This window comes from Salmo salar, chromosome 09 (assembly GCF_965601325.2).
Source record: "Salmo salar chromosome 09, fSalSal1, whole genome shotgun sequence".
NCBI lineage: Eukaryota > Metazoa > Chordata > Actinopteri > Salmoniformes > Salmonidae > Salmo > Salmo salar.
The window spans coordinates 123944236-123967071 of record NC_138299.1 but is presented as its reverse complement, the minus strand read 5'-3'; the positions used below and the strand labels follow the sequence as shown (position 1 = coordinate 123967071).

The following is a 22836-nucleotide window of genomic DNA, read 5'->3' as shown; positions in this document are numbered from 1 at the left end:
AACTCAAACAAGCTAGCTAGCTAGCAATATAATGCTCCTCACCTACTAGCCTATATTATTATCTACCTTAGCTATGGCACGTCACCGATTTAGATACTGAAAGTCTACAGTGTGTTTTTTTTACCTCCCAAAATGCACAATCCCTGTGTATCTGTGCCATAACAACATATAATCATATATAAACTCAGCAAAAAAAGAACGTCCTCCCACTGTCAACTGTGTTTGTTTTCAGCAAACTTAACATGTGTAAATATTTGTATGAACATAACACGATTCCACAACTGAGACATAAACTGAACAAGTTCCACAGACATGTGACTAACAGAAATGGAATAATGTGTCCCTGAACAAAAGGGGGGGGGTCAAAATCAAAAGTAACAGTCAGTATCTGGTGTGGCCACCAGCTGCATTAAGTACTGCAGTGCATCTCCTCCTCATGGACTGCACCAGATTTGCCAATTCTTGCTGTGAGATGTTACCCCACTCTTCCACCAAGGCACCTGCAAGTTCCCGGACATTTCTGGGGGGAATGGCCCTAGCCCTCACACTCCGATCCAACAGGTCCAATAATTGCTCAATGGGATTGAGATCCGGGCTCTTCGTTGTCCATGGAAGAACACTGACATTCCTGTCTTGCAGGAAATCACGCACAGAACGAGCAGTATGGCCCCATTTCTTCAGGGACACATTATTTTATTTCTGTTAGTCAGATGTCTGTGGAACTTGTTCAGTTTATGTCTCAGTTGTTGAATCTTGTATGCTTAATACAAATATTTACACATGTTAAATTTGCTGAAAATAAACGCAGTTGACAGTGAGAAGACGTTTCTTTTTTTGCTGAGTTCATATAAGGTCATCTCCTTACAGAACCAAATTCTCATAGGAATACTGTTAGAAATCAGAGCACGTAATGTACCTTGTTGGTTGGATCTTAGGGGGAGCTATATTTACCCTGAAATGTGAGCAGATAAAGAGACTCGTGTCTGTGAGGGCTGCACTGACGCCAAAGCCCTAACTCGGCCCAACGGCAATCGCACCAAACTGTCCATGCCAGCCTAGTCTACATCAGAACGCAACGCACAAAAAAAAGCAACCAGCTGCAATAGGATTGTGAGTTTGCTCAACATTTGGGCATACAGCTGAACCAACATACATTCTGAATTTGAATTGTATGTACATTTTAGCTTGAGCAAACATACAATTCAACATAATATCCAACAATTGGAGCTTTTAATCACCTGCATTTAGAATGACTGCCAGGGTAGGGAAGACTGATTATTGAGACTACCTAAGTCAAATTACTGACAGATTCGATAAGTTTATAAAAATGTATGTTATTTATGTTTGTGTTGCATAAGATTATTCAACCAATCAATGTACATGCAAAAATACAGGTATTGAAATAAACAATTCTGAAAAGCAACCTGCAATAGAGCATGATGGGAAATATGATAATAATGGGCATGGCTTTGAGTGATTTTGAGAAAACATACATTTGTCATTTACTCAACAAGCTTGTTCAAATTCAGCTCACTTCAAGCTGAGTTTGTTGATTCGAAGTACAATTGCAAGGCAACCAGTTGCAATAGCATTGTGAGTTTGCTCAACATTTGGGCATATAGCTGAACCAACATACATTCCAAAGATGAATTTGTAATTTGACTCAACAAGTTTTTATACATTGAGCTCACTGTGAGCAAACTTTCACACATTAGCTCAATTTCCTGTCCTTCAGAAGTCTACCCAACTCACAGAATCATGCTGATTGAGCAAATTGGTTAAGTTGGCTTTTTTACAGTGTACCATACGCTTGTAAAGATTACTTAGTTATATCACAATTAACAACAACCCTTTTCTTCTGTTTGTAACTCAGATGAGAGCATTAGCTAAAAGTGACCCACCAAAAGGGCAGTGTGTGTGCGTGATTGATGCTCCAATCTCTGCTGTAAGTGATTTCATTCCTTATTCATTTATTCATTGGCCTAAAGATTAGCTCAATTAGACATCATTACTATTTTAAACACCATCAATCTGTGCTCAGTGCCACTGTGTAAAATGTTGTTCTGTACTGAATACTTGTAGGAAAAGAGTCAACTCAAACGTTGTGTCTCCTTTAAAGCGGCAATCAGCAGTAGAAACAATAACAAAGTGTCTTCCCCACCCGTTTGGACAAAAAGCTGAGAAGTGGGGTTGGTTTATAGACAGAGCTATGGATGCAAGGTGCGACCACCGATAATATCAAAATTATAGTTTTAACCATGTTTTGAGGCTATATACTGTTTGTTTACATTTAATTTGTTTATAAACAAGCTTATATTTGGGGTCCTGATGAGGTACGACAGTTGAACTAAGCTCATGAGGCATTTAAATTAGATTCTTCAGCCTCCCGAGTGGCGCAGCGGTCTAAAGCACTGCCTCGAAGTGCTTGAGGCGTCACTACAGACCCAGGTTCGATCCCAGGCTGTGTCACAGCCAGCTGTGACCGGGAGACCCATGAGCCGGCACACAATTGGCCTGCGTTTTCCGGGTTATGGGAGAGTTTGGCTGGCTGAGATTTCCTTGTCCCATCGCGCTCTAGTGACTCCTTGTTGCGGGCCGGGCAGCTGCAAGCTGACTTCGATCGGCAGCTAGAGGTGTTTCCTCAGACAACTTGGTGTGTTTGGCTTCCGGGTTAAGCGAGCAGTGTGTCAAGAAGCAGTGTGGCTTGGCAGGCTCGTGTTTCGGAGGTCGAGAGCCATGCGTCCTTCGCCTCTCCTGAGTCCGTAAGGGAGTTGCCGCGATGGGACAATATAATAACAATCATTGGGTACATATCATTCATTTATAAGTCCAAAAATGGATGTAGCAACTGCTGATTGCCCCTTTAAGCCTTGTGTCTGTGTGAGTGTCGGAGCCACTGCATCCTTTGAACATGTTTTCAGTACCAATGTACCATCTAGTCCTTGAGAAAGTATTGCCTTTCATCGCATTTGTGAGATGGATGCTGATTGCTGACAGCGCGTGTATTTGTTCATTTATGATTACCTGCTGTGTATAGAGCGGTGTCTCTCAGTCCCCGCAGGCAGCGATAGAGTGGGGCCCGCTCATCCTAATGTACCTCACAGACACATTCACAGTCACAGGGACTTCTCACTGATCAGACCTGTGGGGAGACAGAGACACAATCCAATGAGAGACACACATCACATAGCCATGCGGACATTACCATGGGCGAAAATGACTAAGGTAATGGATTTGCAGTCTAGCTAATGTGGACTTTGTTGGATACCACTGCAATGAGGCTAGCAGGTCGATATTGAGCCATTAGAACATGAATTTGACAACATTACTGATTTGATCATGTCCAATTATCCTCTTCAATTTACACAGAATTCAATGAATTGCATTAAAACAACACTGCTCTATGACTGCTTTATGGGAGGAGAAAAACATCCCATAACAAAACAATCTACTGGTAGGCTAAAGTAGCCTAGGCTACACCTCATGCCTCCTCATCAACTGCATCACTTGACAAGCATAGAAATAGGTCCAAGTGATCATTCACCACAGGTCTCCAGTCAACAAGTTCTCAGTATTTTAGGTTCAGCTATAATACAAAAAAATGCATAATGACTGCAGACTATTCTTCAGTGCTTGTTGTCAAATCCACAAAAATGATCTTCCTTGAAAATATGGTTTCAGGAAAAAAGATTTTGCCTTCCTATTTAAAGTCCTGTTTCAGAAATTCTGTACTTGTTGAGTAGTTTAATAATCCAGCACTTGCATCCCAATATGGTCCAAACACACCATACCAAGAGACCTGTGTCCCCACAACACTGGCACAGCCAGAGTTCAATGAATAGGTCTAGCACAGCCAACAGAAAATTGCCAATGAATAAATAGGTCTCAAGAAGATTTTCGGAAAAACAATATCCCTTGTCTCTTCAACAAAACAAAAGATGGATAAGCAAAATGAACAAACAGTAGGCCTAGGCTACCAACAGCCAATACCACACAGAATGATTGTCAGGGAAAATAACAGAAAGGTACCCTTGTAAAAGGGAAACAAAGTGTAAATTGGTGAAGGGGCTCACCGGTGGCGTATCAAGCCGACAGGCAGGGTAGGGTGCTGCATAGGAGGCTGTGGCCCCAGAGTGAGAGGAGCCAGGGAGGGATTGTATGAGCACAGCGATCCAGAATGCCAGAGATCAAGTTACAGAGACGGTAAATATAGCAGTTGCCTATGACCTCCACAGGTCACTCAACACTCATTGGCATTCCAATTTGCTCTTAAAGGATTAGCATTAAGGTTTTTTTATAGGCCATGAATAGGCCACGCTGCGTAGGCCAGCAGCAACCACTGGGATGTGCTCGATCTGTTATCTAAAGGTGTTTTCATTGTAAACCTACAAGGAATGGAAGTCAGTGAAATGTCCAGTTTCATCCAAAAATGGAAAAATACTCATTTACATATTGATTATCAACAACTAACCATGGCTAGTTTATATTAAAAATATAAATTATATTTATATTATAACGGGTGTATGACACCATTTGGATACAAACAGGCAGCTATTGTCATAACTTGTGTTAGGACTGTTTAAAGAATGGGGGTAGTTCTTCCGCAATATTACACTGTCTGGTTTGAAATGCATATCACATAATGGATAGTTGAGTGATGAAAACTGAAACCCTGGGCTGATAGCTACTTTGAGTGCAGGGAAGTGTTACGGAGTCTAGTTGATAGGTAATCGACTAGCCGGACTGTTCCCCGGACTCCTCGTGTAGGGATTTGTACAATGCATGAACAAGGCTGTTGAACTTGACATTGGTGTCTGTCTTTATTACTTTATCCAACATATCATACTGAAACATGGTATCAGAAGTGGCTCGAAAACCACACGTTTGTTATTTTTGTAGCTAAGTACAGTATAGGCACAGTTACGTTCCATATGCGAACACTCGCCGTTTCCTACTGCTAGTCACAACACTGATCAACTCGTTGTTAGCTGGCTAGCTAGCATCACTACCTACCTCGATGACTGAAGGCAAACATATATCCTATTTCATCGCTATGGCAGCGAACATTCCGCCACCAAATCCCATGGTTCTCACATGGGACTGGAATACTAATTGGGACAATTTCAGGGATGAATTCGAGGACTATGCACTGGCGACCGGTCTACATGAGAAACCCAACGAGGTACAAGCGGCACCACTGAGGAGTTTAATGGGCAGCGAATGCAGGCATATCTACCGGCACAATCTCACCCTCACAGCACGACAACAGTGTGATGCAAAGGCTATATTGGATGCATTGGAGAATTACTTCAAACTTCCGTTTGGGAGAAAAATCCGCCACTTGTGAATACGGGGGATTGAAAGATGAATTGATTCGTGACAAAATAATACTGGGAATTGCAAATGAGGATACGCGCCGGCGTCTACTGAGAAAGAGAGGCTTAACATTAGTAACTGCCATCGAAATGTGCCGCACTGCTGAAGTCACTGACATGAGAATGAGAGCAATGGAAATCGAAACCCCACGCTCCGACGTTGATACTGTTCACACTGTTGCTAGGCAGACATTCAGACAAACCCAATCAAGGCAGAGTAATTCACCACGAACGGTGAACACAGAGAGCCCCGTAGCATGTAAATACTGTGGGAATACACACACACGTGGCAAAGAGCACTGCCCTGCCTATGGAAAACCATGCAGAGCTTGTGGAACTAATAACCACTTTGCAAAAGTGTGTCTCAAAAACAAAAGAAGGGTGAGTGAGGGCAAGATTCACTGTGTTGATGATGTCACTCAATGTTCAGAGCTGAACAGTGAAAGTGACATTTACATGCATGAATCCATTGGGGCTGTACACTCAAGAGGGAAGAAATGGTTTGTGACACTACGATTACACAACAAGCAACAACAATGTCAACTGGATTCCGGTGCTACATGCAATGTAATGAGCTACAAAGACAAAATCAGTCTGGCACCTGACACGCATCTATTGCCCAGCGACACTAGACTAAAGCTGTACTCAGGAGAGCTAATGAGCTCTATGGGCACCTTTGAGACCGAATGTGTTATTCGGGGATGCAAACACAAGCTGGAGTTTGAGATTGTGAAAACCAGTCAACATCCTCTCCTCTCAGGCTCTACATGCGAACGCCTGGGACTGATGCAGTTCACTGTACCAAATGACCTGCACATTGTGGATCATGTCCAGCATGGACCCCTGTCCAAAGAACAACTACTCAGCAGATATGACAATGTATTCAACAGGCCCGTTGAATCAGTGTCTGGGGAGGTACACTTTGAAGTGGATGAGAGCATCACTCCAGTCCAGTGTGCTCCTCGCAATGTGCCCATTGCAATGAAAGTGGCTGTGAAGGCCCAGCTGGACAAGTATGAGGCCGATGGCCACATGACATCTGTGACCGAACCAACTGACTGGATCAGCAATATGGTCATAGTGAAAAAACCAGAGAAGCTGAGGGTCTGCATCGACCCAAAGCATCTGAACCAAGCACTGAAACGATCCCATTACATCATGCTGACACTACAGGATGTCCTCTACAAGCTTGCCAAGGCCAGAATTTTCACCTTGGTAGATGCCCGAGATGCATTTCTTCAATGCAAGCTGGACGAAGAAAGCAGCTTCATGACTGCCTTCTGGACCCCCTGGGGTTGGAAACGCTGGCTCAAGCTCCCGTTTGGTGTCTCAGTGGCGCCTGAGGTATACCAATGCAAGCAGCACGAGTTACTGGCTGGGCTCAAGGGCATTGAACCCATCGCCGATGATGTCCTGATCGTAGGCTGTGGTGACACAGACGAAGAAGCAGAACGCAACCACGATGTGAAGCTCCTGGCACTGATGGAGCGCTGTTGATCAGTTAAGCTTCGTCTTGGCCTGAAGAAGCTGCAGTTCAAGGTGAAAGATGTCCACTTCCATGGCCACATTCTCTTGGCAAAAGGCCTGAATCCGGACCCATACAAGGTCCGAGCGATCCTCGACATGCCAAACTCGTCTGATGCAAAAGGAGTACAGCGTCTCATCGGTTTTGCAAACTATCTTGTAAAGTTCATGCCACACCTATCAGCAGTCTGTGAGCCTCTGCACCGGTTGCTGGACAAAGACACACCATGGCACTGGCTACCCAAGCACGAGGCCGCGGTGCAGGAGATGAGATCTCTGGCTTCATCCATGCCAGTGTTGCGCTACTACGACGTCACGAAGCCTGTCACAATCCAGAGCGACTCCAGCCAAAGGGGACTTGGATGCTGCCTTATGCAGGAAGGCCAGCCCGTTGCGTTTTCCTTGAGAGCACTCACCCCCACCGAACAAAACTATGCACAAATTGAGAAAGAGTGCCTCAGCATCGTCTTCTCCTGCCAGCGATTCCATCACTACTTATATGGTCGAGAGCTGGTCACCGCTGAAACTGACCACAAACCACTCATTGCCATATTCAGTAAACCTCTCCTCAACGCGCCCAAGAGGTTTCAAAGCATTGCCTGTCAGCGGCAGGCCATCTGTTCGCTACAGCAGGAACAACAAGATGTTCAACAGATCAATCAGGCAGACTACTTAAACATCACAGATCACCGCCTAGCCCAGATCAGGCAACACACTGACAAGGACGAACACATACAGTCACTGAAGTCCATGGCTCTCGCAGGTTGGCCATACCTGAAAGAGGAGACACCTTTCACAATGAGAGAATACTAGACCTTTCGAGATGAGATCGGCGTCTTGTTCAGAGGTCAGAAGGTCATTATTCCCAAATCACTACGTCCAGAGATGCTTACCCACATACACTCCAGTCACGTTGGAGGTGACGCATGCTACCGCCAGGCTCGTGAAACATTATACTAGCCAAACATGCAAGCAGAAATTAAAGACTTTGTCAGCAACTGTACCACATGCAACGAGTACGCTCATGAACAGCAAAAGGAAACCATGATGTCACACGAACTGCCCACAAGGGCCTGGCAAATTGTCAGCATGGACTTACTCAGCCACAGACAAAAGGACTATATTCTCATTGTACTCTGACTTTTGGGAAATTGAACTGCTCCCTGACTTGTCTGCAGAGATGGTCATAAAGCGCTGCAAGGCGCAGTTTGCAAGGCAAGGTCAGCCTCACAAGGTAATCAAGGACAATGGCCCACAATTCACTGCACAGTTCAAGCGTTTCGCCTCAGAATGGGAGTTTGACCACGTGACCTCCTCTCCAAGACACCCAAAAGCAAATGGCAAGGCAGAGTCAGCTGTCAAGATTGCAAAAAACCTGTTAAGCAGGGCCTTGCGCGACAGCAACAACCCATGGAAAGCGATCTATACAGTGGAGGAACACACCCACCGAAAACATGGACAGCAGCCCAGCACAACGCCTCCTGTCCAGACGTCTGAAGTGTACCATCCCCGTAGCTAACAAGCTCATTGAGCCCTGCATCATGGTTGGCGTCGCGGACAACTGCGTCACAGAAAGCAGCTCACTAAGTGCTTCTACGACCGGACCGCTCGAGACCTACCAGAGCTGGAGGTGGGTGAAACGATAAGGATTGAGACATGAACCAACTGAAGGTGAGGCTTCTACCCCACCAGGCTCTCCAGCTCGTGGCCCTAATCCTACCCCTGTCAGAGCCAATACTTATGTAACAGTGTAGGTTCCGTCCCTCTCTTCGCCCCAACCTGGGCTCGAACCAGGGACCCTTGCACACATCAACAACTGACACCCACGAAGCATCGTTACCCATCGCGCCACAAAAGCCACGGCCCTTGCAACGCAAGGGGAACAACCACTTCAGGTCTCAGAGCGAGTGACGTCACTGATTGAAACGCTATTAGCGTGCACCACAGCTAACTAACTAGCCATTTCACATCGGTTACACTTACTCACCAGTGGGTCGGCTGTGCAAGCCACCGGACAGGCTTACTCTGTAAGCAAGAGTTTGTGTTAACTTGTCCTCTGTTTATTAAAAAAAAAGGAAAAAAATGGAAGATGACAACTGAAGTAAAAATAAAATGTCATGCTTTTTCAATTGTTATGACTTGACTGTTAAGAACTTAATGTTATGCCGTTATGTTTGCACTTTCTATTGAAAAGGATGATGTTACGGAGTCTAGTTGATAGGTAATCGACTAGCCGGACTGTTCCCCGGACTCCGCGTATAGGGATTTGTACAATGCATGAACAAGGCTGTTGAACTTGACATTGGTGTCCGTCTTTATTCCTTATCCAACATATCATACTGAAACAGGAAGGGCGTGGGTGTACTGTACGGGGGCGAGGAATCAGTAACGTTACAGCTAACGTTAGCTACTGTCAGCGCCAGATTCAATGATATCCACCTAAAAAGTCACCCAGAAGTTTTTTTAGGCTGATATCGCAATTGATAAATTATCTCGATTCACGGGTAATGAATTTGCACAGTTTATGGACTAACCGCCAATACACTAGGGGCTAGCAGCTCCCCGAGTTTCTATACGGCAGCAGTTGGCTAGAACCACATATCACTCACTACCAGTCCCAGGGCAAGCAAGTTGGCTAGCTAACTTGTTAGCAGAGTGTGCGCGCGAACGAGTCAGAGCGCGGGCGTGTATTTTTTTATTTTTTTTTATAAGGGACGGGTTTCTTTTTAGCTAAGCATCTGATTGTGACTCAAGACCACCAGTTTTAGCTTAGCTGCATTCATACTAAGAGATTGAAGCATACAGATTTTAGATAAACTATCAGAGTGACAAGAAATCAACTGTTCCAAGGTTTGCGGCCACTGGCCACTGCATTCTTCACTCACCCCCAGTCTGAGAGCATCCCGTCTGTTGTCGGTCCGACTGGCAGAGCGTCCCCAAAGTGGCTTCTAGATGGCCTATCGGCGTCGTAGACCGCAGTTTTGAATATCGGTATGCTGAACCGATAACATTTGACATAAAATAGATAGACATAAAATATCACTGCCTTTGCATTTCAATAGTTTTTAGCTGACCAAGTAACAGACCTTTCTCTTTAACTGTGACGTTAGTTCAGCAAATAGCTGTCGTGGATTGGTTTAGTCCTGTCCACGAAGGTAATACCAGAGGACCGCCTCCCTCACGATCACCTTGGCGACGGATGTAAACAGCGCACAGAGAAAAAGACCCCCACACTGATTCAGGTCCGCACACTCACGTTCACATCTGATCTGACATTGCCCACACAACTGCTTGCAAACAATTTTCTCTTTATCGTAAATCCCCTTGCGTCCGTGGGGTTGTAGATCCCACTCTGACTCCCTTTGCTTGCCTTTCCTTGATTGCTGTTTGTGGCCAAGACCACACACGGCTCGGAAAAATAATCAAGATAAAACTCGACAATCCAGAAGAGGGCAGCGTTGTGTCATAATGAGCGCCTGTTACGTCACAACAAAGACGTTCTGCTGTCTCTCTGGTCACATAACCACAGAAATGTTCATAGATGTCATGGTTAACGATAAGCATAGTGGTTATGACATTTCAAAATGTTCTGTTTGGAATTCAGTAATACCACATAATATACACACACAACACCATTAAATATTGAATAAATGTTTAATGCAATGTTCAATGAGATAAATTGGGCTTGGGCACTGCATCTCAGTGCTAGAGGCATCACTACAGACACCCTGGTTCAAATCCAGGCTGTATCACAACCGGCTGTGACTGGGAATCCCATAGGGCGTCATTGCAAATAAGAATTTGTTCTTAACTGACTTGCCTAGTTAAATAAAAGTAACATTTTTTTTTAGACTTTTTAAAATTAAAAGGTGGTTATAAATCCTCAAGTTTGTTTCACAGCTACCAAAGCTGATAAGAATAATGTAGTTATTTGCACTCTAGTTACTCACACTGCAGCGACCGATTGTCTTTTTTTGGAATTAAGGAGGGGGACACAGATAATTGACATAATACAAATCATTAATATAAAATGATGTGTCATTGAACGTTTTATCACCTGCCCTGCCTCTTATGAAAAAAAAAGGTTTAGAAGCCAACATAATCTTTAACATTATCATAGCAGCACCTCTATAAGTCCTATGCCCTAAAAAAATTGCCGCATTTATTTGGATTTACATTGTTGTAATGTATTTGAGCTGAAATGGAGTAATTTTTTTGTAACTTCCATCAAGGCAATAGAAGGTAAGACAACTGGGACTGGCAACAATACCACAGACAACTTCATAATAAGCCAGCTGTACAAAAAAAAAAATAGGCTGATAGCAATGACTGCATAGACAGCATCGGTCTTCAACATCTCACAGTCAAAGTAATAGTAGAATAATTGAATGCTACACTGTAGAAAGAAGACTACTATTTATTCTTGTATGCATCTTTCTCTACACAGGTGACTAATATGGAGTTCAGAGGAATTACATCAGTCTGCTCATCTGCCATTTAAATTGCATTCAATCATACAAACTCATACAGCCATCATTGAATGATACATGTTCCATACTTATATTTATGCCACACGTATATACCTTTCCTAAACATTTGCATGTACTGTGGTAAACACATTTGGACAGCATTGTTACATCCAGGAGGCAGACAATCAGAAAACAGTCTCTATACTGGTTGAACTCATGGAACACACACATATATCAGGTGTTTATAGAATCATGCTAATTTCGATGTAGCTAGCTGCCCCGTTTACCTAGCCTGTAATGGCTGAAATTCTCAGATTCTTTTGCCACATTTAAACCGTTCCCTTCAAAACAACAGTAAGTGGTACATTACTTTAGTATCCCTTTCTTCTTCCCACATTTTACACAATGATGAGAATACACAAGGTTAGGTTGAATAAGCAGAAGGATTCATACCTACAACAGAACAGCAGGAGATATATGTACTGTACCTGATTATTGCGGAGCTGCATAATGGCTTAATAAATAATTTGTGGTTCAGGATAGGCACTAACCCACAACAGCGATAAATATTTGTACTACTCCGGAACAAATAACACATTAATTAACTATAAAGCACTGGCTATTAAACCCAGACTAGAGTAAGGTGGTGACCTGGAATAGATGCCAAACAGATCCTTTACACGAAAACATACTAAACTTGAAAATAACTAGTGCATCAATTCAGTGTGTGCTGACACTACTAGGGAAAGCATCACACAAAAATAAATACTATAAATTAAAATGATCAATAAAAAATAATTACACATTTCTGCACTTCAAACATGTCAAACTCTAGCAGATATAAGTTGATTCAGAATCCTTAAATGTGCTATGTTTATGACGATGAAACGGAAATAAAAGGCATCACTACAGTATGAACTGGATGTACAAAGACCAAAATCGTTACAGGCTCAGATGACGGACGCATACCATTAGCATATAGCGGATTCAATTTTCCTTTAATTACTGTACTGTGCCACTCTCAATTCTCACACATTGTTAGCAGTAGTGTCTACTGCCTACAATAAAACATTATTTCAGAAATCACGGGAAGCCATTACATCTAGGCCTATAACATTATTTAATGTACATGGAGCCATGGCTCCAGAATCAGATTAATGTTTTATTCCTTTATATTTGATTCAATCTTTATCCCTTTAGACAGTGCCACTCTCAATATTCACATTAATGCATTAGTGTGCCTGCCAGTGGGTGGGGTTATATCCTGCCTGGTTGGCTCTGTCCGGGGGTATAGTCGGACAGGGCCACAGTGTCTCCCGACCCCTCCTGTCTCAGCCTTCAGTAATTATGCTGCAATAGTTTATGTGTCTGGGGGCTAGGGTCAGTCTGTTATATCTGGAGTATTTCTCCTGTCTTATCCGGTGTCCTGTGTGAATTTAAGTATGCTCACTCTAATTCTCTCTCTCTCTCTCTTTTTCTCTCTCGGAGGACCTGAGCCTTAGGACCATGCCTCAGGACCATGCCTCCAGTCCACCTGGTTGTGCTGCTGCTACAGTTTCAACTGTTCTGCCTGCAGCTATAGAACCCTGACCTGTTCACCGGACGTGCTACCTTGTCCCGGACCTGCTGTTTTCGACCGCCTCTCTCTACCGCACCTGCTGTCTCTAACTCTGAATGATCGGCTATGAAAAGCCAACTGACATTTACTACTGATGTGCTGACCTGTTGCACCCTCTACAACCACTGTGATTATTATTATTTGACCCTGCTGGTCATTTATGAATGAGGACTGGCCACCCCTCAGAACCTGGTCCCTCTCTAGGTTTCTTCCTAGGTCCATGCCTTTCTAGGGACCTAGCCACCGTGCTTCTACATCTGCATTGCTTGCTGTTTGGGGTTTTAGGCTGGGTTTCTGTATAGCACTTTGTGACATCGGCTGATGTAAAAAAGGCTTTATAAATACATTTGATTGATTGATTGCCAGTGCATACTGACTACATGAAAATATGGGTTCACTAACCAAGAGAATCTGTCTAGAGTAGACCAAGTAGCCATCTAAGCGACATAGAAAAAAATAACGGACTCTTACTGCTTATTACAATGTTGTAATGACTAAATAAATACAACAAGCGGTATGAAATATGTTGCTATTGTCTAATTTCCAATCTTTAGAGAGATCTAGCTATGCTTAAGTGCATCTTCCAATACTTTACTGTCTTCCAAATCAGACGATGACATAATACAACAAATGATGTAAATTAAGATACAACAGGGAAACAAACAGCCTGTAAATTGGGATTTAAAGTGGCGTGAAGTACCAAGCAATGCCTTAGTTCTACTGTCCCAGACAACCGCACCTGACATAGTGACCTTTGCCCTTGCAATGACAAAAATAACACCAAGCATGAGCCTCTTTACACACAAGGAAAATGCATCAACAATGTAATGAACAGTACACAGAGTTCATACAAATCTTTGGTGAACACACAAAGCCTCTGTCTGCAATAGACCTGAGATACTTTGGCTCTGGCACAGAAGCAAACGTGTCAATAGGTGTTCAAACGTAATTTAGGCATAACATGTACGGACGGTCCCAGACAGTGGAAGGATCCACACAAACTACATAAAAACACACTTAGGAAAGAACAGTCTCATGCAGCACTCTGTGGTACATCAATGATTTCAGTCAGAGGCATCAATATCCTATGAACACTACGATACAACTGGCCAAAGAAAGACAATTTGAAAACTCAACACGATTTGAGTTTGAATATCAAGTATCCTCCAAAAATACTAATCTTACTGAACTAAACGTAGAAGAACTGAACCTAACTTAGAATAACCCATCAAAAACTATGGCTCCGTCTTGTGAGGAAGTGGAATAACACAGCGCGATGAAGACCTCCGTTAGCTACAGTACAATCAACCTAGTACACTCAAAACATAGTCTGTGGCACAGCAGTATACCATATCCTTTCATCAACATCCTCTGCATACCACAGGGTATGCAATGGGAGATTGTCTTAAAGATAAAAGATATAGTGGTTGTACTCCGCAATATCTCCTGTGCTCCTCCCCCGAAAGATAGGCTTTTTAGGAGTCAAGGGCAGAGGCGTCACACCAAGACGAAGAGGGGACTCAGTCACACATAATATGCACACCTTTAGAGGGCAGCATACGAGACACATTTGTTCTGATTAATTGGTGTGTGTGCATGTGTGGTGCTGTGAGGTGAAACACAAGCCAGTCAGAATCAGAGTCAGAGTCGCTGTTATTCCTGATAGTGTGTCCCACACTGAATGTAAAACATAGGATGGGCGTAAGGAGGGGTGCAGGGAGTTCTTCAGACAAGATTAGGATGGGGAAGGGTATGAGCATAGAAATATAATTACTAGAACTGCATCCCCATTCAAGTCAATGTGCCATGATAGGTGGACCGTTCTAGTAATTCTATTTTTATGGCGGGGGAGTTAAGGTTTTGGAGTTAAGGTTTGATAGTGGTTTGGCAGTGGTGGTAGTCCCTCGGCCAGCCTTAGGCACCACCAGGAGTTCGTCCCCGTCCTGGATACTGTAGGAATGGAGGGCTCTGGTGTGGTACTTCATCTCCTCCGGCCCAAAGACACTCTCCTTGTCGATGTAGTAAAGACGCATCTGATTGGCCGACAGCTGCACCACTGTCCTCAGCTGTTTCTTCAGCTCGGCCACGGTCTGGTCCAGGCGGATACTCACCTCCTCCACTTTGTCCTCGCAGTGCACCTCCACCTTGGCGTGGCAGCGGGGTCGAAGGTCGATCTCAGCCAAGGGTTCCAGCTTCCCGTATTTGGTCACCAGGCAGTGATACCTAGGACAGCAGGTATAGACGGGTTTAGCAACACACAAACACACTACATAGACCACAGTCATCTAGGCTAAGTTGTTTTACATTACGGTTAGGTGAGGTTATAGTAATTATTTTAATGAATGTGAAGATTCGATTTTTAATGTACACATTTTAATAGGCACCTGATACTACAATTAAGTATGTGCCAAATCCTTTTGAATGGATATGCAGTCTCACTGGATCAGTGAAAGGAGAAGCATAGTGTTGTATACCTGTAAGGTAGCTCCTCCTCTGGGTAGTCGACATGGTAACGGATGAAGAACCTCTCCGAGTCCTCTCTCTCCCCGTCCGTCACCACACTGCCATTGAGCGATGATACAGAGGGCAGGCTGCGAGGATGAAGGGTGAGCTTTTCACTATCTAGAGATATATATGGCACTGTTGAAATACTGTGTGTGTGTGTGTGTGTGTGTGTGTGTGTGTGTGTGTGTGTGTGTGTGTGTGTGTGTGTGTGTGTGTGTGTGTGTGTGTGTGTCTGTGTTAATGCAATGTCACAGTGAGTATGTTTACAGGCACAGTAATAATTTGATATTAAACTGATTATGGCAGTAGGAAGATTATGCAATAGTTGTGTAAACACCTCACTCTGCGTATCATAATCGGCGTACAGGCAAAATCGAAGTAAGCATACGCCGATTAAAACACCTGGCTTTCTGAATAATCTTTCAAATGATTAGGACATGTAAACACCTTAATCGGCGTTCCAGCGGTGTATTTGATCTGCGTATGTGCCAGCACCAGCCGAGTGAGTCTCCCTCTTTAGCGCGAGTGAAGAAGTGAGTTCGGAACAACTGAATGTATCCGTCTTAGAAGTCGTTTTCACGGACAAACGTTATAATGTCCGAACTCAGAAAGAAAACTGCTTCCCAAAAATAACAAGGTCGCTGTGGTAGAATGTTAATTTTGATTGGCAAAACCCAAAAAATCGCCATCAGGTGACCTGATTTCAGATGTGTCCTTGTAAACAGGGCTATTAGGGAAATTGTTCTTCTTGCAAAGCATGTAAACGTTTTAATCAAACTACTATATTAAATCGCATTATTGTGTGCATGCAAACCGCACTCAGTGAAAAATGAGATCTTTCAACTAATTTGTGTGCTGAGGTCTGTGTGGTTGCCTCACACACACAGTAGCTCCCAGAGAAACTTACTGTGCTACCATGAGGCTACGACGCTCTGTGTTGGTGTAGGTCTGCAGTAAGGGAATCCCCTGCAGCCTCACATCTTCCAGTTTAGGAAACTGGTTCAGCTTCTCTATGTCCTCCCATCGGTTAAGACCTGGCACACACAGAGACGCATAGCAGACCGCACACCCACACGCACACCTTATTAGTCAATGAGATTAAAACTCGTAACTTCCAAAAGAAGGATCTTTACATTTGTGCCCTGGCTCTGACACAAACGGTCGAGATAACTGATGGTCAAAGAGGATGGTGGGAATGGGAGAAGAGGGGGATGGATGGATGGATGGATAGATGGATAGATGGAGAAACCACAGATCAAGTAGAGGGGAGTGTTAGCGATAAGGATGTTGGGTGCACTTAAAATATCCAAGGACAGTTTCCAGTGAAGGACACAACCCCAATAGACTCTGCTCTGGTTGATACCTGAGTTGTGCAGATTGATGCTGCGTAGGTTGGGGAAGAGGCGCCGCAGCGTGTCTTCTGAGTCCTGAATGGAGCTCAGGTTGCAGTTGGCCATGACCAGAGTTTCCAGGCCGGGGAACATGGGCCCAATCTTGCGCACCTCGGCCCAGTCCTGCAGGTTGTTGTCGGTGATGTGCAGTAGGCGCAGTGTGGGGCAGGGCACAGTAGAGGCTGACACAGTGGTGTACTCATTAAGGCACAGGAACAGCTCTTCCAGCCTGGCGGGCAGGGCAGGGAGCAACACAAGGCTCAGTATATAGACCATTAACCTTTCTTATTGCTTCTACTGTAAGATACTGTTGGCTGCCTGCAACCTGGACCTCATGACAGATAACCACTCACTACTCTCTCCAGTCCACAATACTCGAGAAATACACAAAATCCCTCTCACTGACTTAGGAAAACAACATTTTCCGTCTTGAGAAGTGAACAATCAGAGTTGCCTTTGATAAAAAGGTGTTTAAAAGCAGTGTAGCATTAAGGTTTATCTTACTCAGGCATCTCCCGTGTTAGTACGAGCACTGTGTTCCAGGACACTTGAGTGTTGTTGAGAACCAGGCGTCGGACTCGGGCAAAGGCCTTAGCACCGCTAGGCTCCAAGACAACCTCACTTAGCGGGTTGGAGCTCAGGTTGAGGAAGTCCAGGTTGGGGATGTTTGACACAATCTTACTGATCTGAAAGGAGTGGCTTCAAACTTAGTGTGATGTCCTCAATATAATTATTCATACATGTAACTAGCTACAAGGATATGGGTGAGATTGCATACTGGTAGAGGAATTCATGTACAAAGTTACTATAAAATGCACCCAATTCTTATACTTAATGTACTTAATGTTTCCCATCTTGACAGAGTACCCTAGTTGAGCCCACCCACCTCATGCCAGTCCTGGAGCTTGTTGTGGGACAGGTCGAGCTCCATCACGTGGGCACAGAAGGCTGCGATCTCTCTCTGCTCTCCCGCATGGCTGATTCCACAGCCAGCCAGGACGAGCACACTGGGAAGGTTCAAACGATCTGGAGTGAGAGAGAGAGCAGAATGACTTGAGTAAACCCGGGCCTATCTCTACCACCGCCTAGACATCATAATCCTCATCCTCATCTTCATCTTAACTAAGCTGCTGAAGAGGAAGGAACCTACTCAGGGATGCCAATGGCGTTTTTAAAACAGAGTTCAATGGGTAAAACTGTGGATGGATCATATTGAAGTCCTCACCTTTCATGGGCGAGCCCTGTGGGAGAGTTGGCACTACCACCACGCCCATGCCGGGCCATCGGCGGTACGGAAAGTTCTCCGGGCTGTACTTCTCGCTGAGAACCTGCATGAAGGTGCGGCCCTCCTCCTCGGGTTGATCCACGGCCCCACTGTCCCACATCCCCTCTGGGTCGGCTGGGCCGCCGAAGTGGTAAAAGAGCCAAACACTCATAGAGGTTAGCCTGGCAGGGTCAGCTGGCTGAGACAATAGTGGAAGTCATTCACCTTCACACTCACGTCCAATCACTTGGAGGGGCTCGCCCATCACGGACACTTGCCTAACCTGTTTCACCTTCTATACAGCTGTGGTCATACAATACATACCAGTCTTCACTGAAAAGTATGCTATTCACATACGAGACATTCTATTTTCATCTACAGTATTTCAATCGGGAATGTTAACAGTTACTCTTTTACATGATCATTCAGTTGATGCTGCTCGATATAAATACCTTGGAGACAAAACAGCCAGAGCATAATAATAGATTCAGTCGTCTGTCCTGAAGTCCTTATCAGTAAAACACAGTGAGACTTTCCCATTGAAACCTTAAAGCCCTCTGAACGCCTGAGAAAAGAGCAGGTCTATATTGGTGATTCTAAAACTGTTTTTCTGGATTATGTTGTCGAAATATATATTTATATTTTTATATTTTAGTCATTTAGCAGACGCTCTTATCCAGAGCGACTTACAGTAGAGAAAGCATACATTTCATACATTTTTTTCCCCCCTTACTGGTCCCCCGTGGGAATCGAACCCACAACCCTGGCGTTGCAAACACCATGCTCTACCAACTGAGCCACACGGGACCATCAAAAACAAATGACTTCTGCTCTTTGGACATAATATTTCAGGTTTAACCAACTGAGGAAAAATGAAGAAACCCGCACACTGCTCTTGATAGTATCACTGATCTTTAATAAGCTTTACGGCCTTCCTCAAATAAATGACATTATTACGTGCTCCACCACCTTTGTTATCTACAAGATTAAATGTCCATATGGGCTGTGCTATGTAGGTAAAACCTCTCATTCTCTCAAACAGAGAATCTGTGAACATAAAAGTTCAATCAGGAGAAACGACAGGGATTATCCAGTCGCAGTACATTTTGTGGCATAGAGAAAGTTAAGATATCAGACAGGGGAGGTGAAATAAATAATACTCTGAGTAAAAGAGAATGATTTTGGATTTTCACCCTCCAGACATTTTTTCCTAAAGGACTTAATGATGAAATGCCTATGTATGTTATGTTGTAAATGTAAATGCCCCTATATCAGATTACTCTGACGTTTTTCTTGCGCTGTACCCAATGATTTATGAAAACTTGCTTGGTAGGTCGATGTCCCCCATTGTGGTTTTACAGACGTTTTATGTACACACTTTATTCTAATATTTATGAAATGCATATTCTTATATTTGGTAGCACTTATTTGTTTTCCCTCGACTTCAACCCCATTCGATGCGTGGAACGGATGTGGGTGGGGCTAGGTCTACATAAGGGTGCTATTTTTTTTTTTAAACTGACAAAAGCTCTGACGAAGGCCGTGAGGCCGATACGTAAAGCTTGTTAAAGAGCAGTGATACTATCAAGTGCAGTTTGCGGATTTCTTCTTTTTTCTCATTTCATTCAACTGTTACCATGCACCTGCAACAAAAGATAGTTCAGATGAGCGAGTGCCTTTTGAATGTTTAACCAACTGAACAGGCAAAGTTTGACACAATCCGGAAACACTGATGACATTATCTGGTGTGCATCATGTGATTTTAAACAACTATGAGCAGGCAAGCGTTAGTAGTGTTTGACAACAAAACATAGAAACCCGTCATTTTCAAATATGTTGATATTGGGGTGGTGCTGGAGATGATGAATGAGGTTGTTAAGTGGTGAAATTTCTCTTTCAATATTCCACTGTGAAAAAAAAAAAAAACATTTTTGAACGCCTCGCAGGTTGCCCTAGATAAACCACCATCTGCTGCTGGCTATATAAATAATGTAGAGGTTTTACTGAAATGAAAGTAATACTATCATATTAAAGTACTTCACCAGAACGTGTAGGTCACAGTAAACAGGGGAATTGGCCTATATTTGTTATATTACAACAACAATAAAAGGAAATGATACATTACAGTATCCATAATATCCTTATACTTATCATTGTACAAAACTGACACGTTACTATTAGGTTATTGACTAATATGAGCAAAATTATTTCATTAACATATATGAGTGTGAGGAAAATAATAGGTAATATAAAGTACAATGATACTACAGTAACAAGAGTGTCTTACCTCCAGCAATGTTCCTCTCCACCAGTCCACTATCACAGCTCATTGTGGGTTTCTGCAGAGAAGGTCTGTCAGAGGAACACAGTTTTTGGAATTGAGGGACATTCATGTGCTGGTGGGACGGATTTGCAAGTAACACCAGTATAAAAGGAAGTACAAATCTCTTCTTTGAACAGTGTGCAATAACTCAATTTGCCCTTGCACTCTTTGCAAACAATGCCATTTTTTGAAATCTACAAAACTTAGTGCACTCTGTTCGCAATAGATTGTAGTTTTGGGAACAGAAAACTGTATTGAGATCGGGCTTTTCATCGATGAGAAAAATCTGCAGAATGTCGGCCCAGTTCCATCTCGCTCCATATTCTCCCACTGCCGGCCACTGGCCTTCCTCTCCTCACCATACTTGATTTATACATATGATGAAACATCTGGCTTCTTGTTCTATCTGTGATGGCACTGTCTGTGCGCTCACAGATGCCATAATGGGATATTTATAAAGATGATATCTCTATAATTCTCAATGCTTACTCCATAGTGGCTGGCTGAGCAGGAGCAGAGAGACTGAGCCCTCCTCCTTCAGACTTCTCTCCAGTGAGGGGCTGCTAGGTGAACAGGAGGGACACGCAGACACCACGTGTGAGTAGACACTGGAATCAAAACAAACCATACGCAGTTATGCATGATATTCAAATTACATGAAAGAAATCTACATACATATACATGTATTGTTGACTTGTTAAAGCATAACTTTGAGGGGCAGGTAAAAGGCCTAGGCCTATTAGTTTGACTAGGCTATAGCCTAGTCCAGGGATCATCAACTAGATTCAGCCGCGGGCTGATTTCTTCTTGAGCGGAAGGTCAGCGGACCGTAACATCATTACAAATCATTTGTAGACTGCAAATTGACCGCAAGAACCCAAACAGATATAATATTTGACTAAAACATAATCATTTCAAACCTTGCTTAAATTTTTTTATGATCACTTATACTATATCTCTCTATTATGCGTGATAATACTTTGGAACAGATTTCCAAAATTAAAATCACTTGGCACTGATAATCTGGTGTTTTCAGTCTTTTATGTCCAACATTTAAAACATTTTTGGACATTTGTGCTCAGAAATCACCCGCAGCCCCAAATTGGGGAACCCTGGCTAAGTTATGTCCCTGACGTTGTATTATGTTTTGTGAATAGCTTGGCTCTGATGAACATCCAGTGGCACATACACTGACCATAATATGGTGCTGTAACTTCAGAATTGAAGGAATAAATGGACCAAATTACATGTTTTTTTCCCCAGAGGTTCAAATATGCTCATGAGATTGTGAGAATAATTAGCCTTGTTCATATCTGTTTGTGCTATTGCCAATTAAATTGATGTCATTGTCAAGCCAAACATTGTTTGTGCAATCCATGCCAAATCCTTGTCACAGCTATCTAGCTAATTTACAGCTCAGTTATTGCTCAAATTAAGTATTTGATATACTAGCTTGTGCTACAGTACAGAAAATGTACATAATGAGCATTTTACTGCAGAGAACTAACGTTAGCTAAAAATATGGCAATCATATCAGGGACAATTACGTGCAGATCAAATCGAGCATGAAAAAGAACACAAAACAATAAAAACAGTGTACGGACAACACTAGGTTAGAAAAATAAATATGTCAAGCATGAAACGTATTTTATAGGATAAAGGTCGAGGCTGATAACAACGTGATTTCATAAACATTACACGTAAACATTCTGTACAATTTGACTGTAGCGTTCAGCTGCTAGTTATCTGCATGATCAGTGGTTTGCTAGCTTGCAATGTATTACGATTACACTAGTACGATTAGCTAGATAGATTTGCGATCTGAAACGTTACTGTACATTGCATATGCGCTTCTACGAATGGTCAGAGACTGGTCCAGACTCCACAGTCAGCATCGTTGAACGACCCATGCAAAGACAATGCATCAACATGACGCAACTACTATTGTCATAATACGATTGCATTAGTTAGATATAATCTAAAGTAATATACATACAATTAATATTTTCGCATTTCCAAACTCACCTTTATTGATCTGTTCTGTGTAAATGTCTTGTTGTTGATCAAGCTGTCATTGCCCCTCTATCATCCCGGAAATGACGTAGATTTATGAAACGTCTGCATATTTTCCCGATATCCTGCATGCGCAGCTTTGTATAGTATATAATACAATAATTTGTAATAATAACCAATTTACAATCATATGTAATGCTACTATAGCTGACATGACTCGTAATAATGCGAACGGTTTGAAAATCAGTTTGCTGACTAAATATGTTGCACATCGATATCTCTGCTAAAACGTTTTCAGGGATATACTTCCTGCCCCTCTTGCTGTTGCATACAAATACAAATTATGAATTCAGT

At 43.1% G+C, this 22836-nt stretch overlaps 2 protein-coding genes across 4 annotated transcripts in view; both read right to left on the bottom strand.

The window, feature by feature from the left end:
- Positions 1-10128, bottom strand: part of LOC106612671 (ubiquitin carboxyl-terminal hydrolase 2) — a 37333-nt gene extending 27205 nt beyond the window's left edge. For 2 of the 3 annotated variants that reach the window (XM_014214071.3, XM_082956188.1), the window contains exons 1-2: positions 4074-4160; positions 3025-3142 (exon numbers count right to left, since the gene is read on the bottom strand). The gene's annotated coding sequence lies outside the window, so the exon portion shown is untranslated. Of the gene's footprint in view, positions 1-3024; positions 3143-4073; positions 4161-9784 lie in introns of those variants that run through there. The other variant, XM_014214072.3, reaches the window with a different exon arrangement.
- A 1170-nt stretch (positions 10129-11298) lies between these two features.
- Positions 11299-22601, bottom strand: LOC106612673 (tubulin-specific chaperone cofactor E-like protein). Its single transcript, XM_014214075.3, has 10 exons — positions 22495-22601; positions 20959-21077; positions 20434-20498; positions 18108-18281; positions 17769-17908; positions 17387-17568; positions 16855-17111; positions 16399-16525; positions 15461-15577; positions 11299-15209 (listed from the first exon to the last, which is right to left on the bottom strand). Exons 2-10 carry the CDS (start codon positions 20961-20963, stop codon positions 14825-14827), a joined length of 1452 nt encoding a protein of 483 aa, XP_014069550.1. The 5' UTR covers positions 20964-21077; positions 22495-22601; the 3' UTR covers positions 11299-14824.
- Between the last annotated feature and the right edge of the window lie 235 nt (positions 22602-22836).